Source organism: Pyrgilauda ruficollis, unplaced genomic scaffold (assembly GCF_017590135.1).
Source record: "Pyrgilauda ruficollis isolate IOZ18807 unplaced genomic scaffold, ASM1759013v1 scaffold84, whole genome shotgun sequence".
Classification (NCBI taxonomy): Eukaryota; Metazoa; Chordata; class Aves; order Passeriformes; family Passeridae; genus Pyrgilauda; species Pyrgilauda ruficollis.
In genome coordinates, this window is record NW_024530377.1 from 2,187,888 (window position 1) to 2,212,766 (window position 24,879).

Below are 24,879 nucleotides of genomic sequence, written 5' to 3' on the forward strand. Positions count from 1 at the left end.
AAAAAAAAAAAAAAAAAAAAAAAAAAAAAAAACAGCTACTGCCAGAGTGAGAACAGGCCCTGTCCCCCTGTGGGTCAGGGTGGTGGCACAGTCCCATCCCATGGGGGCTCAGCCCTCCTGCAGTGCCAGCTGTGGTTCTGCTGGAGCAGGGATCCTGCACAAGGCTGGAGTTTTCCTCTGGAGCTCCAGGGCTGCTGGAGATGGGCCTGCTCTTCCTCTGGGAATGCAGGGCAGGAGAAAGCTGCTCCTCTGGGAATGCAGTGGGCAGAGACTACTGTGCTGTTCCAGGCTCAGATTGTATCCAGGTAGGAATGCTTGGCTCCTGCCCTGGGCGGAGCATCTCCCATGGGATGATGGAATTTGATCAGCCCTGCAGGGACACTCCCTGGCCATGGACAGCAGAGATCTCCTGGAGGGAGGATTGGCTGTGGGAGAGATAAAGAAAAAACTGCCCCAAGAACAGCAGAGAACTGCCCCACAAATAGGAATAGAACACACACACCCATTTCCAACCTAGGACACGTTTTTATTGCAGTGAGAAATGTGGTAAAACACGAGTGTGCCGAGATGTGTGATGACAGAGGGAGAGGGATATACAAGCACTTTTTAACTGGTGTCTGCAGACCTGATCCTTTCCCTTCTGTCCCTCCCCAGAAGCGGACGGCTCGCCCGTCTCTGAGATTGAGGGCCCTTTCACCACAGCAGACGTGGCCAGCAACTGCGTCTCCAGCGTCTCCTTCCACGAGCCCGTGCTCTGGATCGCCTCCTACGCCCTGATGAGCCTGTGTGGGATCATCCTGCTGGTGCTGATGGTGCTGCTGCTCATCCCACCGCGCTGCCAGCACCGCTACACGGACAACGACGTGGTCAACGACGAGTCCTCCCTCGTGCGCCACCGGTGGAAATGAGAGGCTGGATCCCAAAAAACAGACTTAAAAACCAAGGACAAAGAGCTCTGCCAAGGGGAAGAAGCCAATGCCTCCTCAGTCCCTTCTATGTTCCTACAAAACGCTGTTGAAAATCCCACCAAATACCCTGCGTCGTGACTTTTATAGCTTTATTTTCTAACACCGGTTCTGAACCAAAGCACTGTTAACCACCTCTGAAGTGCTACGGTACTGGATTTGCTACTGCAGTGCAATGAGCCTTTATGCTCTCTACAGTACCTTCTTTAAAAAAAAAAAAAAAAAAAAAAACAAGTTTAAAAAAAAAAAAAAAAAGATAAAAAACCACACCGTGATGTTCTTCCACTGTCTGAACAAAATTGTCCATCTCTCTTTCACAAAAAAAAAAGGAGCTGTCAGTATTTTCTAACTAATCGAGCCCTGACTGTAGAAAAAGAGAAAAAAAATAATCTTTCTTATTAATTGCATTAAATGAATACTGCTTTCTGTTTACATCAGTTTATTTTGAAACTGTGCTTATGGTGTGGGGGAGGGAGAAAAGTCAGACTTAAGCAGCAGAGAAAAAGCCAGGGAGATCAAGAAGAAATGTTGGTTTGTGGTTTCTTTCCCTCAAGATCTCTGCTGCCACTTGAGAGGGTCGCCCTCCTTGAGAGCTGTAACAAAATATAGTCCAAGGTGGTGAAAACTGGGAAACAAACTTGTTCAGCCTTAGAGTAAAACAAGACTACCTCTCTTAATTTACAAGGATGCTACCACTGGTGAGTGTGTGGATTAGAACTGGTCTTGAAGCACAAAAGATGCTCCATACAACCAAATGGAACTACTTGGCTTTGAATTTTTTGGGATTTTATAAAAATCAATACTTCATGATTTTCCACTTTGGTGCACAGAAAAAAAAAAAAAAAAAGAAAGAAAAAAAAAGAAACCTTTTCATTTCCCCCCCATGTGTGGGGTTTTGTTGGTTTTTTATGAGTTTGAGATTTAGAAAAGGCTGATCTGCATATGTATGGACAGACAAGACAGCAAGGTCTGTGTTCTGCTGTACTTCCAGAGAGAGTGTAAAAGAAAGAAAACAAAATAAGAACAACAACTTTTTTGTTTGTTTTAATTTGGCTGAGCTCAGCAACCTAGACATTCAAAGGAGAAGTACCTGTCTTTATGGACAGGCTGTGAAGTGAAAGTCTTTATGCTGGCTTGTTTTTCAGCTTGAGGTGTTCAGTTTGGCATCAATCATCAAATGAAAAGTGTGTGTGTCCTGCCTGGCTGAAAACAAACCCGTGGTGGGACTGGAAACAATAGTGGGAGAGAGCAGGGGAGGATCTATTTGACCAGGCTTCCATTCTGCAAGAGCAGATCATCATGCTGAGGTCAGAACAAGGTGTTTTCTTTGCAGATAGGACAATTTTTCTTTTCTCTAGTTACAGGCTTCTCTGTAACGCTGGCCTAAGTGTTTGGATTGGAAAGAGAAACATTGCAAGGATGAGGATTTTTTTATACTTAAAAAAAAAAAGGAAAAAAATACTCCTTTTCATTTTGATAGCAGAGCAGTTTGCATATCTGTATGGGAAATGAGGAAATAAAAAAAAGCTTAGCTCTGAATTTCTCAATCCCTTGCCTAGACAATTTTCTGCCCAAAATCCCTTCATATAGCTCTGTGATTCACACTGCCTCTGCATCTGACTCTGCATGGAATGAGGAAAGATTTTTTTTTTTTTCAGAAAAGGTGCATTTACAGAGATGCACGTCGTGTGTGTGAAAATAAAACACTGTGGGTTTTTCTTTTTTAACTAACTTATGTCTTTCATGTCGTAACTGGAAGTGCCTGTGGTTTTCTTTTCAATTCTTGCACTTTCAGATTGCTTGGCTCAGTAGAGTGAAATAATTGATGCTGTGATCCAACGTCTGAAAATGATTTCTTGTGGAGTTTGAAGTTGGAAACAGGAAGGAATTTTAAGATTGTCTCCTTCTTCCTCTGCCTCTTCGTTTCTAAGAGGAGAAAAATTGTGAATTACATGAAATAAGCCATAGAGCTTAACTGTTTTCTCAGTGTTCTATTTTCCATATCTCTTTATTAATATCTTTTAATTACAAGTTCCACGTCGTCCTCCTGGCTTTGGTTTTAAACATAACAAGTAACTTCAGAGTTGTATTCCTCCTTTTTCTACAGTATGGCAATAGAAGTTATGCTTCTGTCACTTGTTTCAAACAGAAACAAGTTTGGATTTTGGATGGGTAGTGTTAAACAATAAACTCTCAATTCAGAAAGTGAAAGCAACTTGTATGCTCTTAAAAAGTTTCATCACTGCTCCCCTCACCTCAGAACCTCCTATCTCCTCACCACAAAGAGTTTTAGGAAGGAATTTATTGGGAAAGGTTCTGATTGGGCTTTTTTTTGAGATTTCTTCTGAGTTGGTGAACAGTCTTCTTAGTGAACTGGATTTCATATAAAAGATTTTAAGTATTACCCTTTCCCTTTGAATATCCTGGGTCAAGATATTTTAAGGGAAACACTTGAATTAAGAGGAGCAATAACCAAGTAGAAATACTGATATATTCTTGAGTTTTCCTGGCATTCCTTCACATTAAAAATGTGTCTTGTAGTAAAATTGCTGTGAGTGGCACCTGTGAGCAGCACAAACTTCATCTGGGCTTGTAAATTGATACTTACAGTGGCAGAAATTCAGGTGAGCATTGCTTTGTTGCTCTGGCAACAAGGAGAGCAATGGAAGCCCTTGAGGGTTCATTTTTAGCCTACAACACATTAAGAAAAATAATGCTCTCGAGCAGTTTTGTATGGAAGATGAAACACAGTGATAGACTATAACCAAGTGCAGTCACTTGGTAACTCATAATGATCTATTTCCCTGATATATTTCAAAAAAATATATATGTTGTGAGATGTATTATGTTTCTGTTAACCAGCTTCAGGTGAAAGAATAAACCACACCTTAAGGAACAAAAAAAAAAAAAAAAAAAAAAAAAAAAAAAAAAAAAAAAAAAAAAAGGAGGGAAGAGGAGTGAAAAAAAACCCCATAGCGATGATACAGAAAAATATCCTTTATTTGTTATGAAAGACAGGATGCTTCAAATCACAGCACTCCAAACCATCCCTTGTAAGAAATATCAATATTTCTTGCTGACCCAGCTCTCCCCTGATGGGAATGCAACACCACGTCCCAGGAAAGTGTCAGAAAGCTGCATTCCCCTGGCCGCAGCCTCGCAGGTAATTCGAAACGATCGGTGCCATCGCCAGGGATTGGAGGGGGTGTGGTTGGAGTTCCAGGGGTTAAACTTGAGCCCAGCCCTGGGAATAGGTTAATTCTATCCCGCTGCTTTTGCAAGTTTTAGAAATATTATCGTGGGTTTTTTGGAGCAATTTAAATGCTAAGGGAAACAGATGGAGCATTTTAATAAGGCTTTTGTTCAGGTGCTGTAAAAGAAGTTAGGTGGGGGGGATTGTTCCGTTTTTAAGGTGAAGGATTGTGTTTAGGATGTGCATGTTGAATCAACCTAAATGCAGTGTATCAAGGGGTTTTGGTATCTCCTGTTGTCAACAGCTGTAAAATTCATCAGCGAAAATCAACCAATGAGTTGATCCAGTTGCTTGCTGTGTATTGGCTGGCTTTGTCTTACTGAAGGATGAGCCATTTGTCTACCAAGCTTTTCCTTTTAAATATTAAAAGGCTTGTGAGAGTTGCATAGCGCTGCACATTTCCAGAGAGAGAAAGAGAGATCCCTAAATTGTCCACTATTAAAAAAGAATTGTGCTGCTGGAAGTTTCTTTGATTTTCGTAGGGGTTTCCAACAACTGGGCTGGTGTTGGCTGTCACATCCTCATCTCAGACACAAATAGAAATAGCAGTACCAGTGATGTAATGAAAGGTGTTGGTACAGTGACCTATGGAGGTGCAATTAAAAGAAATTACAGGATGCCTTTAGCTTTATTAAAAATTGCAAGAGCATAACAGATTGATTCTTTTTAGAAAAGGCTGTACTTCTTACCAAGACATTAGCTCCTGTCAAACTTGACTCTCTGATTGATAAATTGTTCATTTCTGGCTGCTGAAGTCCTTGCTGCTGTTGAGAGAAGTGAAGACAGATTGGTAATGGGATAGGAGCAATCTTCTGAGCCAGTTAGATTTGCTGGCTTTTGAGGCTTAATTAGGTGCTAATCCAGGCTTGGGAGTAATCCAGCATCCTGGTTATGGCTCTTTGGGAATGCTAGCAGAAATACTTGCCTTCAGCCAAACCCCTGGGTGAGGTGGATCCAAAACACAAAAGCCACAGGGAGACAGCAGCGGCTGCAGGTGCAACATCCAACAGTCCCCGTTTCCTTTGGCAAGGCTCCACCTGCCTGAATATTTTGGAAATCAGCACTCCAAGGTGCCTTTTGGTGCTATCCCCTCCCAGGTAAACACAGGACACAATCATCTTTAGGGAGGATCCTTGCCCAGCTGCTGAATATTCCCCTCTCCATGTAACTCAGTGCTGTTTCTCACCCCCAGTGGCATTTGAAAAGGAAAGGACAGGAAATTATAAAACATGCTGACATCAATGACTGTGCAGTAGTAATATAAGAATGGTTTGTATCTGGCTGGATCTTTGTGGTCAGGTAGTCTTTGAAATATTGGGAATTTTCGATTAGACTGTGAAGACACAAGCAGAATTTCTTTTGAGCTAGCCAAAAAGTAAAACAGAAAAGGTAATTTTTGGAATTTAAAAAGACGTAGCCCTCAATAAGTGCTTTCTTCCCCTTCTATTTTTTTTTTTTTAATTTGATAACAATCACTGAAACATATTTTAGCATAGTTGCTGTCCTACTAATTTGCTGGTTGTGAATCTGATTTTTCTGATTTGTCTTCTAGGCCATTCACCCCTTCTCATTCCCCCCAAAAAAAGTTGCTAAAAGATTAAGGTCTCCGTTTTCCAGTTTTAGCTTTCTAACAAAAGGTATGTTTTTCTTGTTTACCGTTCACAGACCTGTTTTAAAGCAGTTCTTTAATGCTTTAAAAATTAACTGTAGGCTGAAAATACTCACAGTGCCATTAGGAGAAGAACTGGAGCCAGAACTTTACCTGTGCCAATGGTCCCTGAATTTTGCTGTGTGCCAAGAGCTCCTTTGTGCATTTGACTATGATCCCTGGACTTCCTTCACATCCCACTAGGAAATATGCCCTGCTCCTGTATATTCTCCTTTTTCTCCATCCTCAGGAAGTACAGAGGTGGAGAGGAGAACCACAAGGAGCTGTGAGAGGCTCCATCCATGACATTTTTTGTCCTAAAAACTCCAGCTGAGCAACTGAGTTTGCTCTGATTTTACAGCAATGTGTTTTTAGGCAAAACACTTGAATAAAGGACATTGTAACAATCCTCTCATCCTGTCCCCCTCTGATGAGGGGAAGTTTTCATAGGGACAAGTCAAACCTGCAAAGGGCAAGTTTATTCCTGTGTTTTCAGAGAGGGATTATAGAGCTGAATGTTTAAATGGCTGTATTTGCAGCATGGTCGTCCTTTGGAAAATTGTGTGGTAAAAAAAACAGAGTTGAGAATGTTTAGAGGTAATAAAAAGACAACAATTTCTTGATAGCACAAAGGCGTGGATTACTGCAATATGTGCTGGAAAAAATTCCTTTGGTAGCCAATACTCTGTGTGTGCATAAACTATACAAAGCTCAGTGTTTAAGAATTACACCTGAAAACAGGCAGTTCACATTTTTATTGCAAATTTTATATGGAGATGCAGAGATCTTTTAAGGCTTTTTACACTACAATAATTGTTATGTTATTCAGGAAGTGTGGAAAGGATTTCACCTTTAAGGTCAACTTACAGAAGTATTTATTCACCTGTTGTTTTGTTTTGTTTTTATTAGACAATGTTTTTAACATTGACTGAAAAGAAAATGGGATCAAACTTTGGAACAAAGGGGTACAGTCTTTCTAATTCAATCTTCAGGTTATGTTAGGATCTCTATCCCACTTACTGTCAAGCCTCATTACTCAATTTTCCAAAAACTGATACTTTGTACTTTCAGGTCTTGTCATTTTCAGATAAACACTATGTAAAAAAAATCAGATTTTATGCTGCGCAAAATAAATGATTAATTCTTTCAACCTATTCTGTGTGTCTTTTAAAATCCTGTTAAGAAGAACTTCAAAGCTGATCAATTATATCCATCCAAATTCCTCCTGTGACTCCCAATTTCTGGCTGTGTAGATCCCATCTGACCCTGGCAGGAGGGGGAGGCAGCCAAGTTTAGCTCCGAGGTGATTTTTTCCTGCTTATTCCCGAATTACAGATAGTCCTGCTTCAACTTTTCATTTCAGTACGGGACAGAACCGAGCAGATAAAGCATGAAGCTGAGAAGGTGGAGCTGCTGATGGTTTCGGGTCGTACTTGGGGCTGTTCCTGCCCTGGGATGCGGATGGGGAAGGGACACAAATCCCTGTCCCTGTCCCCAGTCCCTGCTCCGTGCTCTTTCCTCGCCAGATGGAGCCCAAGCGGCGTTTTCCAACTCTTGGAAACCTGATGCCTCAGGTTTTAGATTTTATATGTTTCAGATCCTGTGCTGCTTTAGTGTGTAGGTCTGGGTTCATATTATGGGATGGCTTTTTTTTGATAATGACAGTGGAGTGTATACAAATAGGTGAAGGTTGGCAGTGTAAGTGCTCTGTGTAATTTTCCAGTACAATGTGTAATTCTGATGGCCGCTTAAACAGTAAACATTTACTATTCTCCCCTTTCTCCACCAAAACAAACTCTTTAAAAATAATGGCTTGTGGTTTCTTTTTTTTTTTTTTTTTTCCTTGTAGAGGCTGACAAGTACCACTTGCCTACACCCTGACTCATCATCTGTTTGGCTAGGGAATTCAATAGCTTTTCCCCAAGAAATACAGGTTATTGTGAAGAATACAGGGATCTGTGCTGCCAGTGCCTACACAAATATTAGAGTATTGGATTTTTACAGCTGTTCGCTAGATGAGACTGCTTTCTATGAATAAACAAGGTATTATGTTTCTTCAAATTCTTTCATTTCATGCACCCAGAATTGTTCTGAAGTACTATGAATAGGAATACTATTTACTTTTCCCTTGAGTCTTTTTAATTGCAAATTTAACATTACTTTCAGCTTATTGAATGAGATTCTTTTTATTGTTGGACAACTTGAACATCCTCTAGGTTGGTGGCTTACACTGATTTTTAACTGCTGATTTATTTTTGACTGCTGATGTATCCATGCTCTATCTGGATCAAGCACAGTTAAATATATTCTCCACATGTTTCGCTGGATTAACAAAGCAGAAGAAAAACACACAAATTAACCCCACCTTTGTATTGTTCAGCAGGCCAGAAATGCCCCAGACTCACAAACTTTACAAATTTTCCAGCTTATCAGCTGAAAGTAATCAATGCTTGCTTTTTGCCCTTTGTTAAATTATCCATTTTTGCATATCTTGGGAAAGGTGACTTTAATCCTTTATATCCACAAAAGAAGTATCTAAAAGTTCTTAAGTATGTTCTCCTGGGTTTCATAAAGACAGTGAATGTATACACAAAAAAAAAAAAAAAAAAAAAAAGGGGGGGGGGGTGGGAACCCAAACAAACAAAAAAACAGACAAAAACCCCAACCAAACAAAAATCAACAGTAATTTTAATTATGATAGACATTTACATCTCTATTTCTCTATGCTCCCCTTCACGTCACCACCACGCAGGGTGCTGAGTTTTGGCACAGGCACATGGTGAATTATGGGTGAGTTAAATTACTGCTCTGCTCTTCCACACTGCTGCCCCTATTGTCCATGTGCATGTTCTTGTCTGCCCCAAGTCTTAGGTAAAATTACAGTCCAGTTGCACATTTTATGTAGGAGGTCTATTTTCTTAAGTTCTTGTGAGCTCTACAATCAAAGATTTAGTCCAAAGTCCTCTCCCTGCCTTGCTAACTCTGCCTTCCTTTTAAATCATTAAATTCTTTGAACTTGTCCTGGCAGGAAAATCTACTGCTGGCCATTTGTGGGTGAGCAGAAAACACAAATTAAATTCTTACAAGGTCTGGAATGACACTTCTGCCCATTTGTTAGTCAAGTGAGGTGGATGCAGAAAATCTCTCTATTGGTGCTGTGGTTCAAGGGACAAAAAGGAACTTGCTGGTGTAGTTTTAACTGGGTTAGACCATAAACTTCCTCTGCTGACTGGGTTTTGTGGTGATAAGACAAGAGTAAGGCCCTGTAGATGCATTCACCTGCTCCACTCAGTGCCATTTGTTTCCTGAGTAGATTTCTTGTCCTGTGTATCACCAAAGGGTCTTACAGCCTCACAGGAATTGAGGGTGCAGATTATTATTTTGTAAGTTTTTCCTCTAAGATTTCAAATTACGGAATGAATGTCTGCAGGATGAAATCAGAAATGATCCTTCAGAAGGGTTCTGCATCCCACATCTTTGATTAATCACTAAAGAAGAAGCGTCACTTGGGTTTTTTGCAGATACAAAAGATATACCTGAAGTAAAACATTTTAGAATTTCCTCTTCCTTAGGCACTTAAAATCCCCTTAGCCATTGGATTTCTGTGATTTGGCAGGCCAGCAAACCAGAATTTGGAGCAAAGGTCTGGGTGTATTTCCATGTAGTTTAGGCAAAAAAGGAACCTGCCACACTTTTCTTGTGAGTAAAAGCAGGTAAAATTTCATTTTTTCTTATAGACACTGATGGCCAGTGAAGTGGGTTTTTTACTGTATTGAGGTGGTGACAAAGTTCCTAAGGGTTTAAAATATTCCCTATGAAATCTGTGACCCAAAATACTCATAGAATAAACTTATTTCAAAATCAAATTATCCCAACTGCTAGTTAATATTCCTTGCTTTAATAAAAATAGATAATTTTTTTTTTTTTTGGTTACCACACAGTGTTTTGGGTTTAGAGCTGGATTATTGTTACTTTAAGGGCTAGAAGTAGTCTTCAACAGTTTCAATCATTTATTAACAGAGGCATAATTTTCTGATGTGCCAGTTTGCAGGTTAACACTTCCTGCATAGATAACTGGATATTTTAAAAAGTATGTCAGATAAATGTTGTCCTTAACTTCCTCTTCCATCTCACAACTCTTTTTCCTTTCTGTCCAATGCTTCTCATTGCTTAAGTTTATTTGTCCCGCGTTACCTCTTTAATTATTCACACGGCCAGGTTTCATGGGATGCTTTTTCATTTGCAAGCTCCAGTACATTTGAAAATAACCTGCAGCAATTACTCCCTTAGGTTTCACCTGCAATTTACAGGGTATTATAATGTACCACTCACAGACAAGGACAAGAAACACCTCTCCTCCAGAGACTGGAAACATTTCCAGCTTTCAGCAGTGTCCTGGGAGGAATGCAAAAGGCCCACTCTGGCTGCACTTTCTATTTCAGCCCTCCTGCAGGATTTTATTCATCTGTTTGCTGAGCTAAACATAATTCCTGGGCATCATTAGAGGCAGAGGGAATAAAAGAGCTTAGTGGAAACTAAATCTGAGAGGTTTTAAGGGCAACTGCAGAATAACAGAGCAGTTTGAGTGGTTTTCTAAATGAAAATTAGTGACCCAGCTACCCCAGCAGGAAGGAAACCTCCAGGTGATGGTGCACGACTCCTGGTACACAAGAAAAAATGAGCCAAGGGTGGGCTGGAGCTCGTGGTGGAAATTGTGTCATCCCAGAGCTGTGACGAGGGGTAGAAAAAGGAGGAGGGGTCTCCAATGGAAAAAGCCCTGGGATGGGTTCAACAGACTCAAAAATAACTGGTTCATCTGGAGAATGAATCCAAACTCAAGGAGAGCAGGTTTAGATTGGATATTAGGAAACAATTCTTCCCTGTGAGGGTGGTGGGACACTGCCCCATCCCTGGAAGTGTCCAAAGCCTGAGTAACCTGATGTAGGGGGACATTCCCTGCCCATGGCAGTGGGGTTGGGAGCAGATGATCTGTAAGGACCCACACCACAGAAGGAAAAGGAAAAGGAAAAGGAAAAGGAAAAGGAAAAGGAAAAGGAAAAGGAAAAGGAAAAGGAAAAGGAAAAGGAAAAGGAAAAGGAAAAGGAAAAGGAAAAGGAAAAGGAAAAGGAAAAGGAAAAGGAAAAGGAAAAGGAGAAAAGAAAAGAAAAGAAAAGAAAAGAGAAAAGGAAACGAGTGGCATATGTGCTGTCCTCCTGTCCCGCGGGCCAGCTGGGTGCTCTCTGCAGAGGACAGTTTAAAGTTGTTTAACCGGGGCGGTGCAGCGCTCACAGGCGGCCGCTCCCCTTCCCGCTGTCTTCCCGGTGCTGGCAGGGGGAGGCTGGGAGAGGGACGAGGAGGAGGAGGAAGAGGAAGAATGAAGCTGACCCGGCACTGTGAGTAGGATGCGCCCCGGAGCCGCTCCGGGCGGGATGAGACCCCCATGGCCAAGGGGAAGGGGCGAGAGGGCTGATGCTGGCTCAAAACCCGCTCTTCGTTTGGAATAATTCCTGCTCGAGTCTTAAATATATTCTCTTTTTTTAGTTTTTTTCCTCTGTTCAAGCCCAGCTGCGTGCAGATGGGTGTGTGTATTAGCGAGGTGTGGCTGCGTGGGGGTTTGGAATCAGCTGAACACAGAATAACCCAACACCGGGCTCACATTTAGAGATTTAGTTGCTGCCAAGAGGCACCTGAGGGACGAGGGAAATTGGGAGCTGCTGAAAGGTGGGACCGCTGACACAGGACCCGAGGGAAGGGCAGGAAGCTCTCTCAGGGGAGTGAGGTATTAGGATAGGGGGATATTAGGAAAGGAGATATTAGGGATGGGTTTTTCACCCAGAGGGTGGTCAGGCACTGGAACAGCTCCCCAGGGAAGTGGGGAGCACTGAACTTGACAGAGCTCAAGAAGGGTTTGGACAATGCTCTCAGGCACAGGGTGGGATTGTTGGGGTGTTCTGTCCTGGATAATCCTTGTGGGTCCCTTTAAACTGGGGATTTCTGTGATTCTGTCATCTTTTCCTTACGCTCTGCTGTTTTACATGTCCTGCCACGCCTCCACCCTGACTGTCCTTCCTCCTGGCTTCTCTCTGCCACCTCCTCTGCCTGGCACTGTGAGTATTGTGAGTGTCTCTGCCTCATGACAGTGTCACAGCCGGAGCTCTCAGGGAGCTCCTCCTTGGCAGAAATGGAGCGAGGGAGACACAGAAACACCTCTGCAGCTCAGCATCCCCACACTGCTCCTTGGTGCTGAGCAACCACAGCCTCCAATATCAGCAAAAGCACTGGCTGACTTTCCAACGTGTAGGCTGGACTTTGTGCTTTATTACTTTTAAGTGCTTAATCACAATTTTAAGCTCTCTTGATTATCTTAACTTTGTCTGAGCTTACGCCTTCGCTGTTAACTGTGTAGAGGTTTGCACATGTCTGTGGAGAAATCCAAAAATGAATGTATCTGTGCAGGATAAATAACCTCAGTAAACCTAAAAGAGCCAGCTGGACCCAGCAGTTCAGGTCAGGGAGGTCTCTTGATGCCTTCTGAGTCCCAGAAAGCAAAACCAAAAGTTGATTGACAGTGAAAATATTCCATGAGTTTTGAGAACCAGGTACAAACTATGCAGGAGAGTTAGGAAATGTATTGCCTTGAGCCTTAAAAGGCATATTTCAAAAACTGTTTAAGAAGCTTGTGTTTTAAATAAAATACAGAATGTGTTATAGGTTCACAGAACTATTTAGGTTGGGAAAAACCTCCAAGATCATCAAGTCCAACCTTTGACTGATCACCACCCTGTGAACTAGAGAGCAGCACTGAGTGCCACATCCAGATGTTTCTTTCACTCCTCCAGGGATGGGCTCCAGCCCCTTCCCAGCTCTGTTCTGGACACTCCAGCCACTCAATGCCTTCCTTGTAGTGAGGAGCCCAGAACTGGACACAGGACCAGTGCCCAGTAGAGGTGGGTCCTGCTCCTGTGGCCACATTATTCCTGATCCAAGCCTCAATCCATCGATCCATCCTGTCCAGATCCCTCTGCAGAGCCTTCCTGACCTCCAACAGATCTACACTCCCACCCAACCTGTCTGCAAACTGAGTGTGCCCTCTATCCCCTCACCCAGATCATCAATAAAGACATTGAACCTGACCAGCCCCAGAATTGATCCTGGGGGACACCACTCAGAACTGGGTGTGGCACCATTCCCCAAAACCCTCTGAGCAGACAACTCTTAACCCAGGGAAGATGCACCTGTCCAGGCCTGGGCTGCAGCTTTTCCAGGAGATGTGTGGGAGATGGTGTCCTAGGCTTTGCTGAAGTCCAGGCACAAAACATCCACAGCCTTCCCCACATCCCCCAGGGGGGTCACCCTGTCATAAAAGGAGATCAGGTTGGTCAGGCAGGACCTGCCTTTCCAAAATCCTTGCTGATCCGTTGGTTATCATGTTTGTGCCACGTGATCACACTCAGGATGATCTGTTCCATGATTTTCCCAGCCACCAGGGAATAATATCAGGCATAACAGCAGTTAGACATTGTACTTTCTCTTCTATTTAGATAAAATGCTGCACTGTTGAGTCTGTTTTGCAACAGATTTCATCCATGGTAATGATGAAAAATAGTGCAAATACATTGTAAAGGTAAACCTGCCAAGCTAACTGTGGAATGAGCAAAACAAAACCTGACTGGTGCTCTCACAAATCTTTGCAATGAACCACGCCCCATCCTCTCCCCAAAAACAATCACTGAAATCTCTCAATAAAATTGTCATTTTCACTTCATTCTTCCAGGGTTTTGTCTTTGAAACTTGTGCCTTGGCCTCTATGAATTAAATATATTTTGTGTATAAATCTGGTAGGTTTTTTTTTAATATTGAAAAAGAACTAAGGTTGGTGTCATTCTGTTTGGTTCCAGCAGCTTCCTGATTTGTGCATATGGACTTTGTCTGTGTTTATGTTCACCTCACTGCACAAATGAAGTGTCAGAGTAATTTCAGTATTATTTTAGTGTGGGTTTGCACCACTACTTGTGGTGGAGTAAGAGATTTTTCATGGGTAATACTTAGGGAAATTTATAATATCTGAAGATCCATTACATAACTTTCTCAGTTTTAATCCTTTGATGAAAACACAACAAGTTTTCACAATATTTTCCCTGCAGTCACACAAGTGTTTCTGCAATTTTTCATTGGACTTTTATTTTTAAAGCTGGGAGAACGCAGGAATAACCATGTGGAGAAATACAAATAGGGAGTAGCTAGAGAGGAAAAATTCTGTCTTTATGGTGGATTATCAACAGAACCTGTGTGAATAAAGTCTGCTCTTATGCAAAATAAAAATCAAAGTTCCTTCTGGCACGAATAACCAGAAAAACAGAATTTTTCAGAATTTGGATGCAGACCAATTGGGAAGAATTCACAGGAGTGTCAGAACTCGCAAAACAGGATTTGAGGAAGACAAGTGAAAAATTTGGCCTTATCCTAGAGAAAGGGTAGGGCAGAAATCTTAATGTTTATAAAAGGCAGTTCAAAGAAGGAAAAGACAGAACCATCTCATGAGTTTAAACTGTTATAAGGAAGATTCAGACTGGATAATACAAGATATTTTCTACAGAGCTGGCAAAATAAACATACTGTATATTTTTGGACATTGGTCCTGTTGAACTCAGTTTTCAGGACTATAAAATGAATAATTTTCTTTTTTTTTTCCACTTTAACAGACCCTTGCTTTCAAGGATGGTTATTTGCAGATCAGGAAGTGATTTATGCCTCTAAAACAACCTGTTCCACTACTGCAGTGTGGTATTTCCTCCTTTAGCATCATAAATTAGGTGGTGCATTTTATCAGGAAAGCCATCAGCACTTCTGGTGTTGGGGAAAAGCAGATATTCAACAAGAGGAGGAAGCCTTTCACAACAAGGGGGGTAAAACACTGGCACAGGTTATCCAGGGAGGTGGTGGCTGCCCCATCCCTGGAAATACCCAAGGTCAGGCTGGACAGGGCCCTCAGCAGCCTGATGCAGTTGAAGATTTCCCTACTCATTGGAGGGAGGTCAAAATAGATTAATTAATTAGATTGAGGGTCCTTTCCGACCCAGATTATTCTGTGATTCTCTAAATGCAGTGAGACCTCGTTGTGTGGAAGGAATTCTTAAGGCCATGCTGATTTTGCCCAGAGTGTTAAAAATATGGGTGCAGGGAATTCCCTGCTTGGTCAGCATTTAAAACCATTCCTGGATGTTTGCACGTGTCAAAAAAAACAATACTAATGGCAAAACACCTCTGTGGTACCTGCTACTCGCTTTTCAGAGTCAGAATCCTGCTAGGATTGAGTTAAACTTTGTGTTTCTTTGAGGTATTATGGATGTGGATTGAAGAGAGTGATTGGGGGAATTTTCTGCTTGAAGTTTTAGAAACAAAAGGGGTTGTCCTTGGAGATAGGAATGCACCAAATACTCTCTTGCCACATCTCTGGAGGCTGTGGTTAGCACAGTGAATCAGACAATAAACAGCCAGTTTGGGTAGCAATGCCAGAAAAAATTACAAGATTTTTTGTGTTGCTATGAAAACATTTTTATGTTTTTGTTGGGTGGGTTTTTTTCCTTTTTATTTTCCCCTTCACAGTTGTTCTGAGATTATTTGGATTCCTGTTGACATCCGTGGCTGCTTGGTATTTGGGATACTTTGTTGCTGCCCATGTACCCCAAAATACAGTATCTATTGCTGCACTTCAAGAGATTGGAAAGAAACCAGTGTTGAGGGGTATGCAGTTGTATTTATTTCCTTTTTTTTTTTCTTTCTTATACTGTATCTGATATTGTGTATTTATGTGCTAAATAACAAATGGCTTGTTAGCTAAGAAATTATTTTGGTATGTGCTATTATAAGAATGAAGTTGACTGTAAAGTTAATTACAGCAAAGCTAAACCTTTTCTTAGACACTGTTTTTGAAGAAACACAATGTCAGCCTATTTTTGCAAGTGTACAAAGGCACTTACTTGAACACTGATGTAAGAACACATTTGTTTGCAGGCAAAAGAGTGCAAAGCTGCAGCTTTGTTTCTATTACAGGTATTTTATATTTATGATAAACAGCTGAACCACTAACTAAACTTTGTGAGTAAATTCTCATTATTTTTTAGCTCTACTCTGACCAGGTGGTTTAATGTGTATATTTTTGTCATTCTATGACTAAGTTATTGTATAAAAAAAGGGCTTAAAATAAGAATGATAACTATTTACTTCAATAACCTTCATCCGGATAGCCCTCGTTTCCTGTTATGTGGAATAAAGATTATAATTACCTTATTTTCAATTACACCTCTTTGGAAATCAGTGATAACTTCCAGCCCAAACCAACCTGTGATGAAGTTGCCACGATCCCAGAGAGCTGCCAGGGTTCTGTGTTCAGATGTCTGAGTTCAGCACGTTGACGTTAGGGGATTCATCCCATGTAGAAATTGTTCATGCAGCATCCAATAAAACATTTTTTCATCTTTGCTCTTGCAGCCCCAGCCCCCAAAAGGCAGAAGTGTGACCTCTGGTCCTCCTGCCCACCTGGGAACTTCGTCTATCGCATCCTCAGTGGCGGTGGCAAACAGAGGAGGCCTAAAATTTGTTTTGAGGATGAGGAGTGAGTACCACTCTAACTTTACACCTAAGCAAGTGCTTTGTAAACGTGTTTGGGTTTGGCTCAGTAGCAGCAACTGAGCTCCTACCAGGGGCTCCTATTCTGATGGAAAACTTTAGAATTTATCTGATGGTATTTAACTCTTCTTCTTCTTTTTTTTTTTTTTTAACCTAATCTCCAGTGATTTTTTTTTTTCTTCTATATAAGCTGCAGATGACAGTTCGTTTTCAGCAGGATTTTTAATTTTCATGGCACAGGATAGCAGATTTACAGAATGCTGACTGCTCAGCACCTTCTGAAAGTCAGGTTCTTTCACGGCTTTTCAAACTGGACAGGTGAAATAACTTCAAAACCTTGCAGTGACCTTTCCTGGAGACATAATCCACAGAGAGTACAGTCACAAAACCACCTCATCTTGTTTGTTTTGGGGTTTTTTTCCTCCTTAATCTTTCTGGCTGCAAATGTATGAAATATTTTCTTGATCTGGCTCATTTTGAAAGAGTCATTGTTGAAGGAAAGTGACTGATACACTGTGCAAGATTTTTAAGCTCGTTTACAATAGAGTTTTGAATTAAATAACTGAAGAAAACATAAGTATCAGAAAATTACTTAGCACTGGTAAACATAACTTTGCAACAGAGCTGCTGGACAGGTGTCATTTACTGATATTGTATTTATTTCAATTCCAGCTTTATAAATGAAGGGAATTATGAAGCTGGAAGTGGTATAAACATTGCCATTGTGAATTGTAAGTAAGAGAAAAAAACGTTAGACACATACTTTTGTACTGCAATAAATTACCAGTGTTCTTAGGGGGCTTGGATGTTTTGTTTTGTGGGGTTTTTTTGCCAGCTAGTATGGAAGGAAAAGGAAAATATTGCAAACTTGATTCACGTTAATGCAAGAAAAACAAATCTGTGTGATAAAAACAGTCTTCTGGGTAAACAAAAGAAACATGTTCGTAATCAATACAGGAAAATAGAATAGAAAATGTGCACATAGATGTGGTGTATTTTATTAGGCAAAAGACTTGTAGCACAGCAAGAATATCTGTGATCTCCAGCAGTAGGACTCAGCTTTCAGCTTCAGTCCTTGATAAAATATATCTGCTGCTCCACTGATAAGGGGGAGGCAGGAACTGAGAGTTGCAGTTCTGCCTCAAGGTGTAGCCATGGTACAAATTCCTTCTCCAGACTTGTCCAGGATACAGAAAGACAAATTCAAATTTTAATTAATATTAAACTGCCATTTGCTTATAGTAAAAGCCACTGGAAGCAGCAGGTGTGCTTTGTTGTAGGTGTGGAGGCACCTAAATCCTAAATTTTTATTTAGATGAATGGGAATGGTGATGAAGGGCAGTGTATCCAACAATGGGTCCAGGGAAAAATGAGTGCCTAAATCTTGTGGGGGAGGGGAGAAAAAGGGAGTTCACAGGCACAATCAAGCTGGCTTTGATCACAAAACTCTTATATTTAAAATTTTTTTGTTTCACTATTGCTAAGCAAGATCTTGACTTTGTCTAAACTTGTATGATTTGCTGAGGATTATAGAATCCTCATTCTCCACTGACAAGAATCTGTTCCAAATTTTTCCCCAGTTAACTGCTGCTTTTTTTTTTTTTTTCCAACAATCATAAAATCTTTACTGGGTATAAAATATAAAAATGAGTGTAAAATGAGAGTAAGAGGAGAAATATTCATCTTGAACGCACAAGCAAGATGGTGGCAAATAGGAGCAGGTAAATCTGTCCATTATCCTACACCAGTCTATAGCAAAACATATTTTTTTACATGTCCACTAATTAGATCAGGCAAGATAATGACTGTTCTCAATAAGTGTCTTATGGATGAAAGGCTGAACATCTCAAACACTGCACAGAATAGGATTAAGCTCATTCAAATAGTCTTAGGTTTAACCAATTTTCCCATCTCTAGCTGTGACCTAGCATAGTATATTTAGATATAAAAACATGGAAGCACACACCAAAAATGTATTTTTATTTAAAATAAGAAGTGATAAAAATTTTTAGTCCTATTTGATGATTCAGAGACTACATGAAACAAAATATTCTCCCCAAATCTTAAAGCTGTTATTTCATATTTCTTCCAATTTAAGAACTGAAACAAAAGAAGCCAAATAATATTCAAAATTAGAGATGCCTAGCTTTAGCTGAAAATTCTATGTTTGCCTATTGAATAAAATAATATTTGCTCATATTTTGATTTTTTTTTTTTTAATTACAGATGAAACAGGAAAACTCATGTCAATAAATTTTTTTGAAATGTGGAAAGAAGGTAAGGAAAAGAGTGCAATGGAGCTTTATTAGTGTTTCTGCATTAAGTAAAGACAGATTCATGTAATTATCCTCCTCTTTCCTGTTTGACTTTGTATTCTCAACAGGGATCAGCTAGAAACAAACAGCTGCTGTCTTCATAAAATATGTTCTGGCCAGATATGATGACAAATTTTGCCTGAAAACCTGAATTTCTCCCACTGGTTGAGACAGTTAATAATCTTTTTTGTTAAATTATCTTGTTAATTTCCCTTTTTTTTTGTTTTGTGTTTTTCTTTGGTCTCCATCATTTCAGTCTGGTAGGAATGGCACTTAACCAGATATGACATCCAGATACTTCACTCAGCAAAATTCCTTTTCCTGACACATCTTGTTCTATTTTAGATATAAAATCATCACAGGAAATTTGCTTATCTGTCTCTTAACATCCTTCCACATGGCTGGAAAGATTATCTACTTTAAGAACAGCTTTTAACACATTTTCTAAGTTTTGAATGGCGAGTTTCCTTACTTATTAGTGAGGAGAACCAGAATGCTCCGAGGCACTGGGAGGTGATTCCCTGACTCCTTAAAAATGCTCGTGACAGTGGGTGCATGAGCAGGAAGGTGATGTGTGTCCAGGAATAACCAGCTGTGTGATTGACTCCACAGACCACTCAGGGGAGATGATGGATTTCATCAGGAAAGCACCAGAAGGGACCCTCCTTCTGATGGCCACTCACGATGATGGCAGCACCAGGTAGGAGGTTATGGAGCCTGAGGGGCAGACAGGTGAAAAGCTGGAAAAGTACGGTTGGGAATTGGTGTAAAGGAATGGTTAATTCCACTCTACACTCAACTTTCTTGGCTAAAAGTTTGAATTCCATGTCTTTTCCATCACTGCACATATCTGTGTGTTGGTGCTCCCTAGCATGGGTAGATATTATATTGTTTAAAAGCACTCCAAAGGGCACTGCTGTTACATCTGGGTCACCTTCTTTACTCTGAAATGTTATTTATCCAGACCTCTAGTTATGTCTCTCGTTTGCATTCCTTCTACCATCATAATCTGATTTTTCAGGTGCTTTTGAATCTTTGGGGGTTTTTAGCTGAGTTCATGATATGGTAATTATCCAGGAAAAATATTTAATCCATGTTTGACACTCTTGTCCTTATTTAGGAAGGACTGGAGCACCAGACAGTATTTATTATACATTTTTCTTTCTGCTATGCTGTTACAAAAAGGTTGTGTTAACATCAGGAACTTACTGAGAAGGAAAAAAATTTATAAATTCAATTCTTTCTGTGAATTCAATGTCATGTTGCTGCCACAGCTCTCAGGACTATTTAAATCTTTGCTTCTGCAGGCTTAATGCTGAATGTAAAGCATGAATCAGCCATGATCTTTTTCATCATTTTTCACATCCTTAATTTTTAACACTCATTTTTTCACTACGTTTTCCCAGGTTGAAAGACAACGCCAAAAAATTAGTAGAAGAACTGGGAAGCAAAGAAATAAAGAATATTAAGTTCAGATCAAGTTGGGTTTTTATAGCTGCCAAAGGCTTCAAGCTGCCAGATAATATCCAAAAAGAAAAGGTCAGATTTGTTTCATTTTCACTTTATATTTGTCTGTATATCAAAACAAAAAACTTTGGGAATAACTTGCCCACAGGTTGCAGGAGGACTAAAGACAATGTTTTTCACAGAGATTTCTGTTTGCATCTGTGCCCTTGCTGTGTTGAGTTTGTGTAAGCCCAGTTGTGCTCCTCATGTGACTGGGGCTGATAGAAATAAGAAAACCCAAAACAGAGTTCAGGTCCCTTGATGATGCTGATTCCTTCCACAACTTCCACAGTGGGGCTCTTTTTCCCAGAATATCACTGGATCATAGGATGGGTCAGGCTGGAAGTCACAGAGGGTCACTGGTGCCACCTCCCAGCTCCAGCAGGGCCATCCCAGAGCACAGGTCTCTGGTCTCTGCTGGGCAGGGACAGCTCATTGTCCACCAGGACCCCCAGGTCCTTCTCCACAGAGCTTTTCCCCAGCAGGTCATCTCCAACTTGTGCTGGAGCAGAATATTTTTGCAATACTCTTCACATTTCAGAGCTTCTGCTGGACAAAGATAATCAGTTTAGTGTATATCATGATAGCCATCTGTGAAATAAATAAAGCACTCTGTGTAAGAGAGAAACTGGCAGAGTCTTCACCCATTATGTTAAGCAAGATGTGCAACATTCTCCTCAGCTTCCCACTCCTCCTTCATGACCCCCTCCTCTTGTATAAAGTTTGATAAACTGGTATATAAATAGAAAAAACTAAATACTGATTTTTTTTTAATTTATTTTATTGCTACAGATAAACCACTCTGACCAGACGAAGAACAGATACAAAGGCTGGCCAGCTGAAATCCAAATAGAGGGCTGTATCCCAAGAAACCTGATCTGAACAAATGCACACCTCATTAATAAAGACAATTCTATATTTTTATACCTATGACTCTAATTGCCTCCAGAACTCAATAAGCATATGAACACCAATTGTACAACAAGTCAAATGCACCGTTTTTAAACTATTGTTGTTCTCTGTGCTTTTATTCTAATCTGAAAACAAGCAGGTAGTTTGATAAAAAGTGAAAATAAAATAGTTTGGTTTGGAAATGCAATATTCAGGAGCTCAGTCATTAAATTGAAAGTGAGTATCGATTGTCATTAATACTTTTAGGAGTTTGGTTTTACTTGTTTCTTTTTAGTACGACTTTTCTTTTAGTTCCCTTTAAATTACTAGAACTTAGTCTAAATTGTAATATAAAATCATTTGCAATACATCAAATCACTTTGATGTCAGTTTATTAATAATATTTCTTCTGTTCAGAGAAAATATGGCAAGAGGGGGCATATTTGTTGAGCTGCTTTTAGTGATGTTGACAACACAGAATAGCAATGCTAACATGTAAAGATCCAGTTACTTTAATCATTTTGCCAACTTCAAGCTGCAAATCTACATAGTTTGATTTAATTATTTTTTCTTCCTTTAAGTTCAACTTACATAAAAAAATATAGGGACTTCATGCAAGGGTAAGTGTTGTTCATGTTAACTATAGAATCAAGCACATGATTGAAAGGAAGCTGTAGAAACATTTGTTCAATTTCCCTTTTTTTAAAGCACAGCATGTGTCAGGACTGGTCTTAAGTGGTGTTTGTCCCCCTGTGGTTCAGACATCTCCCATATGGCTGATTTCATAACTTAAGTTGCTTCCTGCAGCATTCCACTGTTCATCTAATTATTCCCCAACCATATGGAATTAACTCAAAAGGACCAAGCCAATTACATGGAGAATAACTCATCACTATTCTTTTTATTCCATGATGTGTCTGATGATTGCCCTCATCTACTCTCTCCTCCCTTGACTGAACCCACCTGTTTTACTCTTTCCTTACATTTTTTCCTCAAATTAAAACATTAGTTCTGTGGTTCCTGCTTGAAGCTCCCTTTGAAATTTCAAATGAAGCTTGAAAACTTCAAATCTCCAGCTGTGGCTGCCACTTGTAGTCACTGCTGTGCTCCCAGCAGCTTTCTGGTGCTGTGCCTCTCACCAGTCCCTAAAGTTTCCTGCTACTGGTTTGCAAACTGCTCCATAGCCCAGGGACACTGCCAAAAAAACATTTAAATTAGTCTGACTCAATTTGACTTTGGCGGACTCAGTGGTTGCTCCTTAGCACCTTGCTGCTGATGAGGTGGATACAAACTGAGTGCTTCAATAGCTGTTTCAATGTTTTTCCACATTAAGTAATTCTTAATAATAATAATAATAATAACAACAACAACTTTTTTGGGGTGTTTCTTGTGTTACTGGCAGGACATTTATTCCCTTGCATCGTAATCACCCTTTGCTACATGCCTGAATTATAAAAATAACATAATTACAGTGCTAATGGCTGGCAGTCCTCAAGAGTGCCAAGCTCTGACACAGCCTTCAAGCTCTGTGCAGTGTGACAGCCACTGCCTCCTGCTCCAGGCCACAATTAATCTCACATCAATTACAATTAAATTTTACTTTATTTTCTGTTCAGCAGTTACCATGAAGTACAACATTCTCATGCTTTACATTTGCTCTGTTCTTCACACTCTGTGCAAGTGTTCCACTCTTTGCAACAGTAAAAGCTGCACCTCTGTCATCTGAATCAAAGATCAAATCACACTGAGAACCTTTCACAGCACAAATTCCTGCAAAATGGTCTTTAACTCCATGGTGTTTCCACTTTTACAGAGATGATTGAGTCACCTGGACTAGACTGAAGTGTGTTGATAATCTGCAGTGCTCAATAGCCATCATCAGCTTTGTTTTCATTTGTTCATGACACAGTATTTAAATATGGCAAGAGGACTCTCAAGTACTTTGACAACGCTCTGATCTGAAGAAATCGTGGAAAAGTGATCACTTGCCACTTTTTCGATCACTATTCAGATTAGAAGCAATCTTGCAGAGTTGGTTTGGAATTGGGATTTTGACTTTGCACCCTTAATTGGAACACTTTTAAAGGAACTGCCTCCTAGGAAGAAGTGAAAAGCTTTTTCATGGTATCCTAAGTCTGAAAAATTAATCTGGGGGGAAAACAGCAGCTGTAGTGGTGGAAGTTGATGTTCTCCATGCCAGATGGTGTTGCCAACCACAAGGAGCAGGTAGGAAGTGCTTTCCTGCATTCTCCTGAGCTGAAATACCTCTGGGTGCTTATTACACACGTGGGGCCGCCACCATGCAGTAAGATAAAAGCCTGGACAGCAATCCATCTTTTTCTAACCCCAGTAGGCTGATCCCATGGGAAGCCATGAGCTCTAGGCTGTGACATTACTCAGGGTTTGTGGATTTAGAAAGTGGCATGGCACAGCAGGTGGTAGCAGTGGTTTTCCACATCCCCTGCATTTCTAGAAGTACCCAACCTTCCAGTGCTTACCTCTTCTGGGCAGACACTGGAAGCCACAGGCAAGGCTGGAGGTCACCTTGGGTGGACACCAGCAGCTTTGCCCCTGTCATGCCAGATCTTCCTTTCCTACATTTTGCCAGGGGCAGGCTCCCATTTCAAATATCCCCAGCAGAGCATTCCACACATAGAGGTCCCTTGTACCCCCATGCAGAAACACATTTTAGATGCTCCCATTTCTATCTCCTATATTAACATGACAACCAGTCCCATAAAAAATAAAGTACCTCAACAAAGTTCTTTTTTTACTTCTCCATTTAAGAGCATGAGAAGTATTTCAGGGTCCTGACATGTCTCTTAAAAATCCCTGGATCCCTGGCAGTCCAATTTGATGGCAGCCATTGAAAATATTGATCAAATAATAGGTAACATTTTCAGTTTCTCAGTGGCAACTGTTTCTTCATGTTCTGTGTTATCTAACTCAAAGTGGGAAGTTTCCACTATACTTAAAAGAAAAATAGAAGACAGGAAAAGAAAGAGAAAGATGCTCTTTTTGAGGCAGGCTGTGCTTGAAGGAAAATTCTGACCAAGAGCAATCCACCCAGACAAGCAAAGAGAAGCTGATGCTTTTACTTAAATATAATGCCTGGAGGGAAGTAATGTATGACTGTGATTTATGTGATCTCTTCTTAGCTGCAGTGAGATGCTGAACAATGACTAAAATTCGGAGGATTGAGATGGGTGGCTTAATACCATTTGAGTGACAGCAGTTCTTCATTTCTGGGGATTTGATTTCAGTTTTGATTTCAGTTCTCTGTTCTGGTTTTTTTCATGCTGTGTTTTCATTTTGGTTTGGGTTGAGGGGGATTGTTGTTGTTTTTTGGTTGGTTGGTTTGGTTTCGTGTTTTGTTTTTCTTTCCAGGAGAGGTGTTCAGCAGCACAGGAAATGTAGCTTCTCCTCCAAAACACAGACTTTACACTAGCAGCTTCTTCTTCCAAAGTCTATCCAAAGAACAGACCCTTTGGCCTGTCCCTGTCTCATTGCAGGTCTCATTAAAAATAAAAAATATTTTTTAATAGCTATGTTTTAGCCAAAAGCAATACACATTTCAACCTTGTACTTCTCAGCTAAATCCTATGTCGTTGTGCTTTTTATCTCCTAGGAATTCCTTTGCAGTGTTCTGTGGGAGGATGCTCTTGGCCACAC

General features: G+C 40.5%; 2 protein-coding genes across 2 annotated transcripts in view; both read left to right on the top strand.

Annotated features, from left to right (window-relative positions):
- BACE2 (beta-secretase 2) overlaps positions 1-1,397 on the top strand; it is a 47,960-nt gene extending 46,563 nt beyond the window's left edge. Inside the window, exon 9 of the mRNA XM_041487798.1 lies at positions 655-1,397. Within this exon, the coding sequence (XP_041343732.1) occupies positions 655-908 (254 nt within the window). The 3' untranslated portion in view covers positions 909-1,397. The remainder of the gene's footprint in view (positions 1-654) is intronic.
- A 9,768-nt stretch (positions 1,398-11,165) lies between these two features.
- FAM3B (FAM3 metabolism regulating signaling molecule B) lies at positions 11,166-21,445 on the top strand. Its single transcript, XM_041487787.1, has 8 exons — positions 11,166-11,259; positions 15,473-15,610; positions 16,358-16,481; positions 17,168-17,226; positions 18,722-18,772; positions 19,423-19,510; positions 20,217-20,349; positions 21,109-21,445. Exons 1-8 carry the CDS (start codon positions 11,241-11,243, stop codon positions 21,196-21,198), a joined length of 702 nt encoding a protein of 233 aa, XP_041343721.1. The 5' UTR covers positions 11,166-11,240; the 3' UTR covers positions 21,199-21,445.
- Positions 21,446-24,879: the final 3,434 nt, after the last annotated feature.

Excerpts from the sequence above, each read along its gene's own strand:
- FAM3B (XM_041487787.1), top strand. Across the intron at positions 18,773-19,422 it reads TTTTGAAATGTGGAAAGAAG|ACCACTCAGGGGAGATGATG; the intron begins GTAAGGAAAAGA and ends TTGACTCCACAG. Across the intron at positions 19,511-20,216 it reads CACGATGATGGCAGCACCAG|GTTGAAAGACAACGCCAAAA; the intron begins GTAGGAGGTTAT and ends ACGTTTTCCCAG.